Raw genomic sequence first — 12,975 nt, 5'->3', positions numbered from 1 at the left:
GTTTACTTCTTGGTAGAGGGACATAGAGACACAAACACATGAGGTTACGCAGCTATAGGCAAAGGTAACTGAGCAGGACCTACAAATGCAAGATAATCACAGAAATTATGAGCAACAAACTATAGCTTCAGCAAGAAAAATTGGGCCTTGTGCAAGCAAAGCTAAAGCAAGTAGAGAATGACCTGCAAATAGTCAAAGGAGAAAAAGCAAAGCAAATCGAGGAATTCATACTCCAAGAATCCATCCTCAAAGAGAAGGTCAAATTACTCAAAACTGGCCAAAGAAAGCTCATGCTCAAGATGTCATCCAAGCACGTCGTGAAGAAATCCAAGCAAACAAAGAGGAGACAAAGAGGAGATGGAGACACTTAAGACAAACAAGTGGATCTGACATGAAGGTAGTGCAAAAGGAAGACACCTTGGTAAAAGCAGAGCTTGTATAGGCAAAAAAAGAAACAGGACGAAGCAATCCAATAGGTAGAGACCTCAAATATAAAGTATGTAGAGTTGAATGTCAAGATTATAGAATTATAGATGTAGCTTACACCAAGAGCAAAGCCCATAGGGATGAAGTAGCTCATTGAATAGGTGTCACAATTGGCTTCTCTACCAATAGCTCCAAGGGTCCCTCCTCAAACCTTAACTATGTACTTTTCTAGACTCTAACCCTCTCTTTGCTACAATAGGCATTGATGTCAACAAGGGGACATGTAGCACTAATACAACAAAATACAGATCAAGATGCTAACCCAACTATCATAATGAAAAATTTTCAGAATGACTTACATCTTATTGATTATACGGCCATGTATACTTATACAATGCACCCTATAGTATTAAACGCCAGATCATGGTGTAGACTCCACCATTTTGGATGATAGGGAGGAGATGTTTGTTTCCACGCCCAAGGGTAGTTTGGAGTCTTATGATACACATAAAGTACCTTTTGTACTACATGTGAAAACACTTTATGTTATCCACATGGCATATTGAAACTATATCAAAAAACTATAAACATCTAGAATCCATGCTAATATCTATACTTATTAATGACTTCACTATATCGAGCATATAGAATATCCTTCTATATTAGATCAAATAGATATTGAGGAAATAGATAAATTCATAAGCACAACAAAGCGTCCACCATCACCTATAGATGGGGAAGAAGGGGAGGGTAGTTCTAACAGATGGACCCAACCTACATGCCAAAAATGAGAAGAAGGTTCACTCCAGCGCAAAAGAGAGATTCCCATACATGTTATAATTTTTCAATCTTCAAGCGTGTAACCTTTGATATTCAATAAGCTCACAAAGCTAACCTTTGATTATGCAGTAAGCTCTAGAATTTGTAGCAACATGCAGATTCATGAAGCTGATCCCCACATATATTATAATCTCCTATTCTTCAAGCCTGCAACCTTTGATATTCAACAAGCTCACAAAGGCAACATTTGATTTAGTAAGCTCTAGCATTTGTAACAGCATGCAAATTCATGAAGCTAATCATGGTACTTCTTGATTTTTAAAAAAAAGGAGTGAAAAATTACAACCAAGAAATTTTATGCTTAGACATCCACCACTAAGAGAGTAACCAATAAGTGTCATGAAAAGAAACTATAAACATTATAATCTTTATGAGAAAGTTGGCCACGTCCATGCAACCTAGCTAGTTATTTAATTTTTGAGTGCCCAAATGTGAATAGAAGTTAGTTGTATATAAGTCATTTTTCTCATATTGCAAAGATACAACCCCCCATAATAATTGAGCGCCCAAATGTGAATAAAATCCATCTATATATATATCATTTTGTATATAAGTCATTTTTCTCATATTGCAAAGACAATCCTCCATTGTGATAATTGAGCTATTGTGTACTTCTTGCTCTTTGCTCTTACGTGTGTGAGGAAGAGAGAGTTGAGAGGATTAGCTTGTTGTTCTTGGTACATGTGCCTCCCTATGCTTTGTGATGAGAGAGTGCAGAGAGTGAGAGAGAGATGTGTTCTTGTAAGGTGGTGTAGTATAGCAGGAGACTGTCGCAACAAGAGGTGAGGCTTGGGAGAGTGGTACAGCTTCTCGGTAATAGCAAGAGGTGAGGCTTGGAAGAGTGGAGCTAGCAACCACCGATGGAGCTTGGAGACTGTGGAGATTCCCAAGTTTGCAAGCAAGGTAAGCATCCCCATGATGGTTATACAGCCGGTTTCCTTCCCTAAGTGAATGGTTGAGAGTTCTTTAGGGGGTAGAAATGTGTCATAACACCATATGGTGCCATAAGCCACAACCCATTAGTGCATTGCACTTTCTCCCCACACAAATGGTTGTGCAAGAGAGAGGCTTTCCTGTCTCTCCTTCTTTGAGTTATTGAAGAAGTGGGCTTGTTGAATTTGCAGCAAAGAGAGCAACAAAGCCACCTTTAGGCAAATCAACAGAATGCCATGTTTTAAAACAACATGAAGCATCCCATCTCTTTGGTTTCTCTTGAATCCTGCATGTGTACAATGGGCGAACATAACAATATTCATCCATCACAACGTCATCCAACTATGGGGGAAGGCATGTAATGGGCTAATTAGGAGGCTTGGGGGCTAAAATAACAATGTTCATCCAACACAATGTATTTTTGCTTTTAGTTGTAGACTCTAGTGACCCGAGGACCGAGAATTACCCCTTATGAGGTAACCTCTATCTCCATCACTTTTCAAACCCCTTTAAAAAGCTCCTCAACCACAACGAGAGCTCAACAAATTGAAAACGTTCCCAATATCTCTTACATATCCAGTTCTTGATCCATCCACACTACCATGCTTTCTTGGCCTCTCTCCTTTGAGGACTCTCTAGCTTCTCTCAATTTTAAATTGGATTCTTGCCATGCTTTGGTAATGAATTTGGAAATCAAGCATCCTGCTATTCCTTTTTTCTTCCAATCTATAGATCTTAGTTTTCTCCCTTTATAGCCTTTGGGCTTATTCTTTATTTTGCATCATGTAATCCCTATTACTTTTATCTTCTCTGTCATCCACTATACCTAAATACATTGGGGAACATTCAATCGTCTCCTTAAATTGCTTCAAGGCAGTTTGGCTTTGTTGTGTGTGATACTTATTGTAGTATGACAAGTAGGTATGAATACCTCCTTGGAAAACCAAATCTTGCTCTCATTGGTAGGTGGTCTATTTAGCCAACGGACTAGAATTTTGATTTTTCAAAAAATAAAACTTAATCACGACTTTTTGCTTGATTGCCTTTTTTATCACAAACCCATTCTTGGTTGTAACTTAATTGAACCATCATTATAATTTGTATATATGCCTTCATGGTATCAAATTAGGACTCATTTGTATCACCAGTCATGCTCATCTAGTACCTATTATTAAACTAAGGTTAACACTTGGGACGATGCAAATTTAAATTAGCTCACAAAGGTCATGATTTCACTCCCTTGAATGCTCCTATTGATCTTGTAACTCTCTAAACTGCAGAGGAGGTATATATTTCTCCATACAGTTGATTGGAGCCAATTCTAGCCAAAGTTACCGGGCGATCGGTACTGACAGACCATGATACAGTACATATTTTGCTTATTTTGAGATTTTTACATGGCTAGTTGCTATCCCAATATTCTTGCCGACCCAATATAGGGTTTCATAAATCATAATCCCAAAATCCATTGGTCTAATGACAATCAAATCATAACCCCACAGCTAGATTGAACAAGCATGATCACTCCAATATTTTGAATACCCACTTGATGTTAAATGTTTCTCAAGAAACAAATAAATATCTACTTTTTGAGTCAATAGCTCTCATTGTCCTCTCTAACTTTTGCTACTAATTCTAAGATATAAGCTCATCTTCAAATGCTTGTTATATATATGTTACAGCAGTCTTTTTTACTGGAATTTTCCCATGAAAAAAAAAGTGTGATCCTTACATGCAAAGTAATGCAAACGTACTGTAGAAGAACCATACATAAACGTGGGCCTTTTTCAAATGGCATAAGATATTCCTTTGTGCCATGCAAAGGTATAGACATAAAGAAGGCTTTCGACTGCAAACGTAGATGGTCAACAATTACTATTTGATTCAAAACAAGGTAGGTTTATGTACATGAGGTTTTATTACACCCCATTGTTTTACCCTAGATAGATTGTCTTAGAGCTACATTAGCTTTACACATACTAATGATATACCAAAGTTTGTACACTAGTCTCACCTCAGGCCCGATGGGAACCTTTGACTTGTCCTTGATTGGCTAAGGTCTCCCCTAGAGTAGTGGGGTTTTAAAGGTCCTCTCTTACCTTTCTATATTCATCATCGTAACAACGTTCCTTGGGGTTCTTGCCGACTCAAGAAACAGGCCAAAATATGGTGGCTCGGCTGATGGCATGGAGTTTCAATAACAGGAATAGCATTTGATGAGTCCTTTGGAAAACTAGGGTGCCATAAGTGAAAAAACTATCATGGCAGAACGGAACACAAGTCGTAGGATATTGGGCATAATGTTGATGTAGGTAATCAGCTCCAGGAAAGGATATGCATAGTAGTGTAGAAATGAGGCATGCAAAGAAATAGTCAATCAACCCTCCTTATATATGGGAAACATAACAACCTAACAGTTACAGACCATGTCCAGTCCAAAGCACGTACCAATTGCACCTACATCAAGTTTAGAGTGGAACAGAACCAAAAAAGACAAGGCAATCAGGATACCCAAGCAATCCATATACCAGTGGTAGGGCTATAGAATGGATATATCACATTTTAAGGGCCTTTCAAAAGTCTGGATTTGTAAGACTTGCATATGGGTGTTGTAACCTCAGCTCCCCATGAAAATTGAGTTCAAAAGAACGGAACTAGCGCACAACAGCACAACTAAAATTACCACAACACCATTAAGATGATGTGAGATGTAGATATAGTATGATGTCAGACAATCCTACCATATCCTTCCTCTCACAGTGGCTTTTGCCACATGATTGATTGCCTGACTGAATCCACAAACATGATACAAAAAGAACAAACCTTTCAAAGAGGTTAAAAACCCATAGGAGATTTCATATACAGTTGACAAGCCAGCTACTTTGCATACATTGCAAAAGAGGCTACACACAACCACAATCACAACCAAAACCCCTAGGAGAGACATCACAACTGCACTTATTTCACGTGAGAAATACAGGGTAACCATGACTCTTGACACCATGCATGAATTCCCTTGACTAAAGAAGAGGGTTTCACAATTAACATATAATGTACAGCAAACTTCCTTCAACCAGATTCCACATCACAAACAGAGTATTTCCACTAAATACTCATCATATACTGAGGATATCAACTAAAGTTCATTTACGGCACTTTGTCAGCACAAAACGCATCTTGTTTGCTCACCCAAATTATAATTAACACAACCATTATAATTAGCGACCAGTTAGTGGTGGTTGACGACCGTCTGACCACGTTCTGAACAGAGGGTTCCATGGATGACTATTCACCGGTGTTTGCCCTTTCACATTCATCTATCCAGTCACTATACCTGTACCATCCCAAAAATCACTTGTGAGTTTCGCATAAAAATGAAAATAGAAAAGTGGGTGCATGAGAGAGAGAGAGAGAGAGAGAGAGAGAGAGAGAGAGAGAGAGAGAGTACTTACACGTCAATCGGTTCACTTAAAGCTGCAAAACCATACCACACCCCGACCCCAAAAAAAAAAAGTATTACTTTGAAAAATCTGAAATGTCGATCTACTAGAAAAAAGGGTCTCGCAACATCCAGCAAAGTAAAATACAATACACTGCATTTAGAAAACTTACCATCAATTTGAGTGGTGTAATGCTCCTGGCAGATTCTACACACAACCTCCCCAATAGAATTTTTCCTATCCCTGAAACGTGGAGAAAATATAAACATCAACATCAACTCAAATAAACATCAACATTGACTCCAGAAAGTGCCTGCACTCAGAATCCATCTCAAACTTAACAGCAGATTTCACAGACATATAAGCGCATGTTTAGTGGATGTGTGGCATTAAGAACATATGATATACGTTCATAAGATTGGAATACATCCAAGCTTACACATTGAAAAAACTCTTGCATTATTTAACAACACAAAGCAAATAAAGCACAACAAATATGTGCAAATTTCTTAAAATTTGATATTCAACTAATAAATAAACTATTATTAACAAGAGACTCAACAAGTTATAATTTAGCAATCAAAAACAAGTCTCAAAAAACAAGAGAGAGAAAGAAAGTAATATTACCGTTTTCAAAAGGCCCAAAGGGTCTATGAAACCACACAGAGATTCTCCCTTCCAAGCAGTGGATACAGGGAGCCCATATGAAATCACTAACCTCCTCCCTTCATTGATATGGGCCATATATTTTCTCTTTACGGCTTTTGTACCACATCACAGGCTTTTAGCCACACGGCTTTCAGTGTAGCTCCTGGCAGTTGTGTGCCATGAAACACCAGCCACCCCGCAGGCACAGTGCCGCTAAGAGAGAGAGAGAGATGTGTGTGTGTGTGTGTGTGTGTGTGTGTGTGTGTGTGTGTGTGTGTCGCCCAGCTGTTTCGGGCAGCAAAGGCCTGACCAAAGCCTGCTCCCCCTGGAGCACATGATGTCACATGCTGGTTTTCTCCAAACATGCTTTTCCCGTTCACTCCCAAAAGCCAGGACTTGGAAACCCTTCGACAGCGAGCACAGCACTATTCATGTGCATCCATCATCTCGACTACACTTAGAGCCTCCTTAGGGGCTCACAAGATGGCACTGTTTAGCAAGAAAACGCTGAAAACTCTAATGGCAGAAGGGAAAATGTTGGAAACCCTAATCACTTGCAAAAACACTTAATCTCTTGGAGAAAAAACTGCAAAAACACATAATCTCTTGGAGAAAAAGAGATTGCTTGATGAAATCCTGATCGATTTCAAAAAAAAAAACTATGCGCGTAATAAATCCTGACCGACGAAGCGGATCGCATGTTTGATTCGCATAAACGCAATGCCATAACCTCCTCTAGCAGAGAGAGGCGTTGATCGTAGGCAGGGAAGGACATGGAACTTCTGAAAACACAGGCAGGCGCTAAAAACACAGGTTTCTTCTGAAACCCTAAAAACACAGTTTTTTTTTCTGGGACACAGGCTTACATGCGGCATTCCACGCTGCTCTCATGGTTGCAGAAGGGGCAGCTGAAGACGGTGGACAGCTTCTCCATCTTCTTCTTGGGCGGAGGCTTGGCAGACGATTTGCGTTTCCCCATCGCGCTCTCTTTCGAACGTGAGCCTGAGACAGAAAGGAAGAGGAAGACACAGAAAAAACGAGAGAAGCTAATACGCCCTAGTAGGAATAGCAAGAAGGTTTTATGCGCAACGTTTGTGAAAAATAAATAATGCATTAGTTTGCTTTTGAGCTTTTTCTCCTCAATGATGCTTTTGAGCCTCAATGATGCTTTTTTCTTCTACTTCAACACAAGCCCCCAAGCCCTTCTTCTCATTAATGTTTTGTATGGACTAGTACTCAACCCGCGCATTGCTGCGGTATGTAAAAGACATTAAGAAGCGAAACGCAGGAATGGAAGCCGGAATACAAAGGGTCAATCGAAGGGATTTTTTCCTCTTGTCTTTTAGAAATCCAGGATTTCTTTTTTCTCTCCTCTCCTTGTGCCTTGGTTGTCCATGGTTATTGATGTTTTGTACGGATGTATGTCTCACGAGTACCTACAACGAAACATACCTCGACAAAATATGAATGACGATTGCCTATTCGTCTCTCAATCCTTTTTCTTATTTGTAACTATAATCATCACATAAGCGGATAATTAATCCTTACTCTAGCTTCATAATCAATTTGATTTTTTTCGAGGCCAACTATATCAAAATTTAAACTTGACTTAACTTTATTTGGTTCTGATTCAAGTTTGTCAATTGAGTTCTTTCTGCTACTATCAAGTGATTTTAATCATCCATCTAATGCCTTTTGTAATTCTTGCAGTGCAATATTTAGTTACATATCTTACATCCTTTAGCCTAGTCCAAGCCTCATTGGCTAAAGTGGCACTTGCTATGGTGGTATCTGTGTATCATCTAACCCCTTAATTAAGAAGGCTAAATCCTTCATATCAAGTGCTTCCCAAAATTTTAGTGCCTTAGCATCCCTAGAGGGTTTTTTATAGTTCCCTTTAGTTATGGCCCAATAATCCTTTTCCACCATGGCCATTTATATCTCTTATGGACCATGTGTGGTATTTAGTACCATCAAATCTATCACCCTTCTCAAAATATTTCTTACCCATCTCTAGAGTAAATAAAGAGCAGGATAGAAGCAGGAAATAAAGCAGCCTTAGCTGTAGAGAAATAGCTGAAAGCTCGCTGGAAGACTAATACAAGGCAAATATTAAAAGATGTTCACAAAAGAGTTTTAAAAGTGACACTTATAATCTTTCACCACACCCATAAAGATCCATATTGAAAGCTAAAAAAACTCCAAGGCCTTGAGCTAAGGCAACCTCATAATACCAAGGCTTGTCTTCTGCTTGTCTCCTTGTCTGACTCTGTCTTAGGTTCTCCTCAATTGGTTGCTCTTGTTCTGTATTTTGACTCTGTTTCACTTCTTTAGGTTCTCATCAAGGCTTGTCTCCTTGTCTGACTCTACCTTAGGTTTCTCCTCAATTGGTTGCTCTTGTTCTATATTTTGACTCTGTTTCACTTCTTTACGTTCTCACCAAAAGTATATCATAGTCTCTGGTCCACTTTCTAATAGTTTGCTTCCCTCTAGGATTCACCTTCCTTCTTTTAGATATGACCTCTTGTGTGTCTAGCGCTTCAAAGTATTCCTTCTCCACTTATGCTTGGGTTAAAGCCGAGTTTGAAGATACTTCAACTATCCCTTGTACCCTAGATTCTTTAGTATTTGATGAAACTTTAATGGTTCTCATTTCATCATACCCAATGAGTTTTTAATATGTTGAGTGATAAAAATAACACTGAATACATGGCCAAGTTGACCGTCAAGCTAGAATTTTGCATCGACCTTCAGCTATGGTAGAAGCTCAAAGTAAAGACCTTAATGCCCATCTTTGGTGTTGGAAAAACTTGTAGAGCTTGCACCTCTTTAGTTGCAGTGGCCACGAGTTTCTTAATGGAGTCGTAATTACTCACCAAATGAGTCAATTATGTTGGTTATGAGCTTGTTAATCTCTGCTAACCCTTGTTCAAACCCTGCAAGCTTCTAATCAAGCTCTGCAAGCTTGTTACATAGCCCAAATAACTCTCCTTTATGTGTATTACCTAGCAACTCTTCATCATGAGAAAAGCCATTATTTAATAGCAATGATTTAGAGTTAATAACACTTCTAATCACTCTTCAACATAATTCTTTTCCTCTTTAAAGCTTTTAAGAACCAATATAAAGATAATAATTACTTCCATTTAAGCATAACCTTGTTTTGAATGACTTTATGGAGTCAAAGGCTTGAAAGAACTTTGGAGCTCCCTCCTAGAAAACAAATGCTTGAATCTTCACTTGCTTAAACTCCTTTATAAGTTTTGATTTTAAAAGTCCTCCACTTTTATCTTCCAAGTTGTAATGCCAATCCACCAAATGTGCATTAATGATGTGATTACACTCTAATCTCACCTCTTCCCTCGAAATGCCTTTCCATTAATCACTCTTATGGCAAGTCTCTCTTAATGAAAAGCTTATAGAAATAAATTCTTTACTCAAAGACTCTCCTCCCACTTAATATTCGTCTTATGCTCAACAAGAAAGGTTAATTAGCTAGTAACTCTAGCAAATTATAGAGCTTACTACTAAAACTCTCCCTCTTTCTCCTAATCACCTCATTAATGTGATCACACTCAAATGCCAACTAATAACTCACTCATAAGCCTAATCTGTGATACCATGTTGGAGAATCAACAAGATTCAAGGCTCACTAAGTGGACACACAAGCCACTACACTACTTAAGTGAAGTGCTAGATTAATGGCAAGTGTAAATAGGTGATTAACCTAAGTGCAACATGTAATGAACTACCTTAAGAGAATGAGTTATATAAGTGATTAGCAACATAAATGAACTCTTAAGTGATTCAACTGTATGTTGTGGGTGCATGCACTAGTGTTCAATGATGTAATGTCTTCTCTTATCTTCATTAATTTGCCAAACATTCATAATGACCCAAACCTCACAATAATCCATAAGATAATTTTAGAATGGCTAGGAGTTCTTCCATCAATACTTTATTTATAGTTGGATAATACATGTAGGGAAAATGAGAACCAGGTATTGCTTGTATACTTATATATATTGGTGCATAAGAAAATATTCAATAAGATCAAGGTGGGGTTTTTATTGGTGGGTCACACACATGATCAAATTGATTAAATGTTCAGTAGATTTTGTATACGATTGGCAAAGAAAACTGTTTTTGATCTTCCACGATTTTTAGTAGAAACTTATGTTCCTAATCCCATAATTGAAATCCTTGAGAAAACATATGATTTTTTCTCTTTTACAATAGCAAGTGCAACCATAGGTGTCTCTAGATTTGCATATCTTAATGATCTTAGCTTTCAACATCAATTCAAGATTGAACAAAAGGAATCTAGTGGGATGCAAATTTGTCTCTACATTTGCATAGCTTAATGATCTTCGCTTTCCAATTCAAGATCGAATAAAAGGATTTGGGCAAAGAAGAAGTGCTCAAACTCTGAACTGTGGCATCCCAGTGAGAGGGTTTGAAGTTTCTTTTATACATTCCTAACAGGCTAAATAGTCAGAGCAAACTACATGCTTTTTTATCGGTCTAAACAAGGTTCTCAAATATGAAAAAGAAAAATGGGATATTGACTACTCAAATGCTGGAGGAAATTAAGGAGATAGTTCAGTGTACATGGTGTATTTTTCTACTGGTTTATTACAATGGTGGGAGTGTTTTTTTAGTAGCAAAGGGAACTAATCAAAAACACAAAAAGGACATATTCCATTAAAGGTTCTATTTTTGTGACTTGAAAATAAGTTTTCTAGTGGTAAAAAAACCTTGCACTTTATTCTTCTAGTCAACCCTTAATTCCAAAAGATTAAAATTTACAAATAGAGGGTTATAAAATGTATCTATAAAAGTGCATAATGCATGCAAGCATCATATAGTTAGTCCTATCTCTAAAGAAGATAGATCTGGCCTCAATTTTAATGACAAGGAGTATCCTAGAAGCACAAAAGGAGAGAGAGAGAGAGAGAGAGCGTAGTAGTAGTAGTAGTACCTGCCCCAGCCGATTGAAACGTTTGAACCTAGGGATGCTTGAACGCTGCCATCAATTGAGGAAAAATGAACGCATGAACGCCTGATTGAGGAAAAATGATTAAACGCCTGAACACCTAGGGATGCTTGAACGCTCAATTGGACGAACCTAGGGATGCTTGAACGCTCGATTATTGAGGAAAAACGAATGCTTAAACGCAAAAACCAACAATGACTTCGAGTGAGGAAAATCGAAAGGCTGGCTCTCCACTTATAGCTGTTGGAGGAGGTTTACGTGGCCTCTATGTGCCACGTCATATTGTCGAACTTCGGCAATATGATGTGGCAAAAACCAACAATGACTTCGAGTGAGGAAAACCGAAAGGCTGGCTCTCCACTTATAGCTGTTGAGGAGGTTTACGTGGCCTCTATGTGCCACGTCATATTGTCGAACTTCGGCAATATGATGTGGCGCCACCCTCTTCTTCTATGACCAATCCAATTCCTTCCTGGAAACCACCCTTCTTTACTCCAACCTCGTCATGGGTGCCACTTATAAATGACACTTTCAAAAGAAAATATGAAGCTGCTACTAATAGATTTCTTATTTGAGATATGACTAGTGCAATCTACATCTTTATATCCATGCACCTATACCTATACTTTAGCCTCGTAAAAAATTCTATAATGTACTATGGACTTTATATACCTGAGTATCTTCCTAGCTGCATCCAAGTGTGGCTTCCGTAGGGTTTGTATAAATCACTCACCAACCCAACATCATATCTCAAATCTAGTCTGGGGCACTCCCTATAATGTGCTTGTACATAGTAGGGTCCTCCAAACAGATCATGTATCTACTGCAACCAATATTATGTTATCCTCCAATGTGCATGTATGATGGTTTAAAGAGAAACTAGGGAAATGCATGTTGTTCCAAGGAAGACTTCAAAGCAACATCAACAAGAGAAAGACACATGGGAAGGAAATGTTAATGAATTGTGGGAAGGAAGACTTCAAAGCTTCGTCAACAAATGAATAAAATGTTAATGAATTATGTGTAGGAACCTTGGCCATAGTACTGGCTTCAGTTGATGAGAATGATTATCCATCTTGGATAGCAAAGGTCACAAAGGTTTTTTAGGAGATTAATATAGTGAATGCAATTGAAGTTCATTAGTATAAAATAACTACAAATGATCTACTCAAAGGAAAACGTGATCCAAAGATGATTAGAAGCAAAAAAATAAAAAAAACAAAAAAAAACAAAAAAAAAGAGAGAGAGAAAAGGAAAATCAAGTCATTAAATCTTAAGGATGTAGATATTTTAATATATGGATTCACTTTATAGGTTTTTGGTTAATTATGCAAGAAAACAGTGATAATTCTCAAGTAAAAAGTGAAGGAACTCTTCTAGCTAAAGATAGTGGTGCTAAAAAGATAGTTTTTTTTCTTTGTATTATTGTACTAACTTCTATTTTATGACTTGAAAAAGTGATGTATTTTTTAATTCGGAGTTTTTTTAGCTAATCGATTGTGATCAAAATTTTGAGAAATGATGTGTTTTTTAACTTTTTTTTTCCCAAAATACACTCAAAACTTTAAACTTATTAAAAAAATGAGGTGTTTTCATGTTTTTTTTAAAAGCAAAAATGGAGTCATTTCTATGATTTGGTTGTCATTTTTTGTAACTCAATGTTGCTAAGAGTACTAAGAACTATTTATACAA

The 12,975-nt window shown here is 37.7% G+C and overlaps 1 protein-coding gene across 1 annotated transcript; it reads right to left on the bottom strand.

The window, feature by feature from the left end:
• Positions 1-5,215: 5,215 nt before the first annotated feature.
• Positions 5,216-7,387, bottom strand: LOC147611541 (transcription elongation factor 1 homolog). Its single transcript, XM_086784651.1, has 4 exons — positions 7,154-7,387; positions 5,812-5,882; positions 5,652-5,673; positions 5,216-5,533 (listed from the first exon to the last, which is right to left on the bottom strand). Exons 1-4 carry the CDS (start codon positions 7,264-7,266, stop codon positions 5,485-5,487), a joined length of 255 nt encoding a protein of 84 aa, XP_086640777.1. The 5' UTR covers positions 7,267-7,387; the 3' UTR covers positions 5,216-5,484.
• Between the last annotated feature and the right edge of the window lie 5,588 nt (positions 7,388-12,975).

This window comes from Cibotium barometz, chromosome 47 (genome assembly GCF_041138505.1).
Source record: "Cibotium barometz isolate CiBa-2024 chromosome 47, ASM4113850v1, whole genome shotgun sequence".
In the NCBI taxonomy this organism is placed as follows: domain Eukaryota; kingdom Viridiplantae; phylum Streptophyta; class Polypodiopsida; order Cyatheales; family Cibotiaceae; genus Cibotium; species Cibotium barometz.
This window is presented reverse-complemented; position numbering and strand designations above follow the sequence as displayed.

Bases quoted from the DNA above. Each gene is read 5' to 3' on its own strand.
- LOC147611541 (XM_086784651.1), bottom strand. From the start codon at position 7,266: ATGGGGAAACGCAAATCGTCTGCCAAGCCTCCGCCCAAGAAGAAGATG. The intron at 5,883-7,153 runs GTAAGCCTGTGT...TCCACGTTTCAG, and splicing joins AGCAGCGTGGAATGCCGCAT to GGATAGGAAAAATTCTATTG. The intron at 5,674-5,811 runs GTAAGTTTTCTA...ATGGTTTTGCAG, and splicing joins TTACACCACTCAAATTGATG to CTTTAAGTGAACCGATTGAC.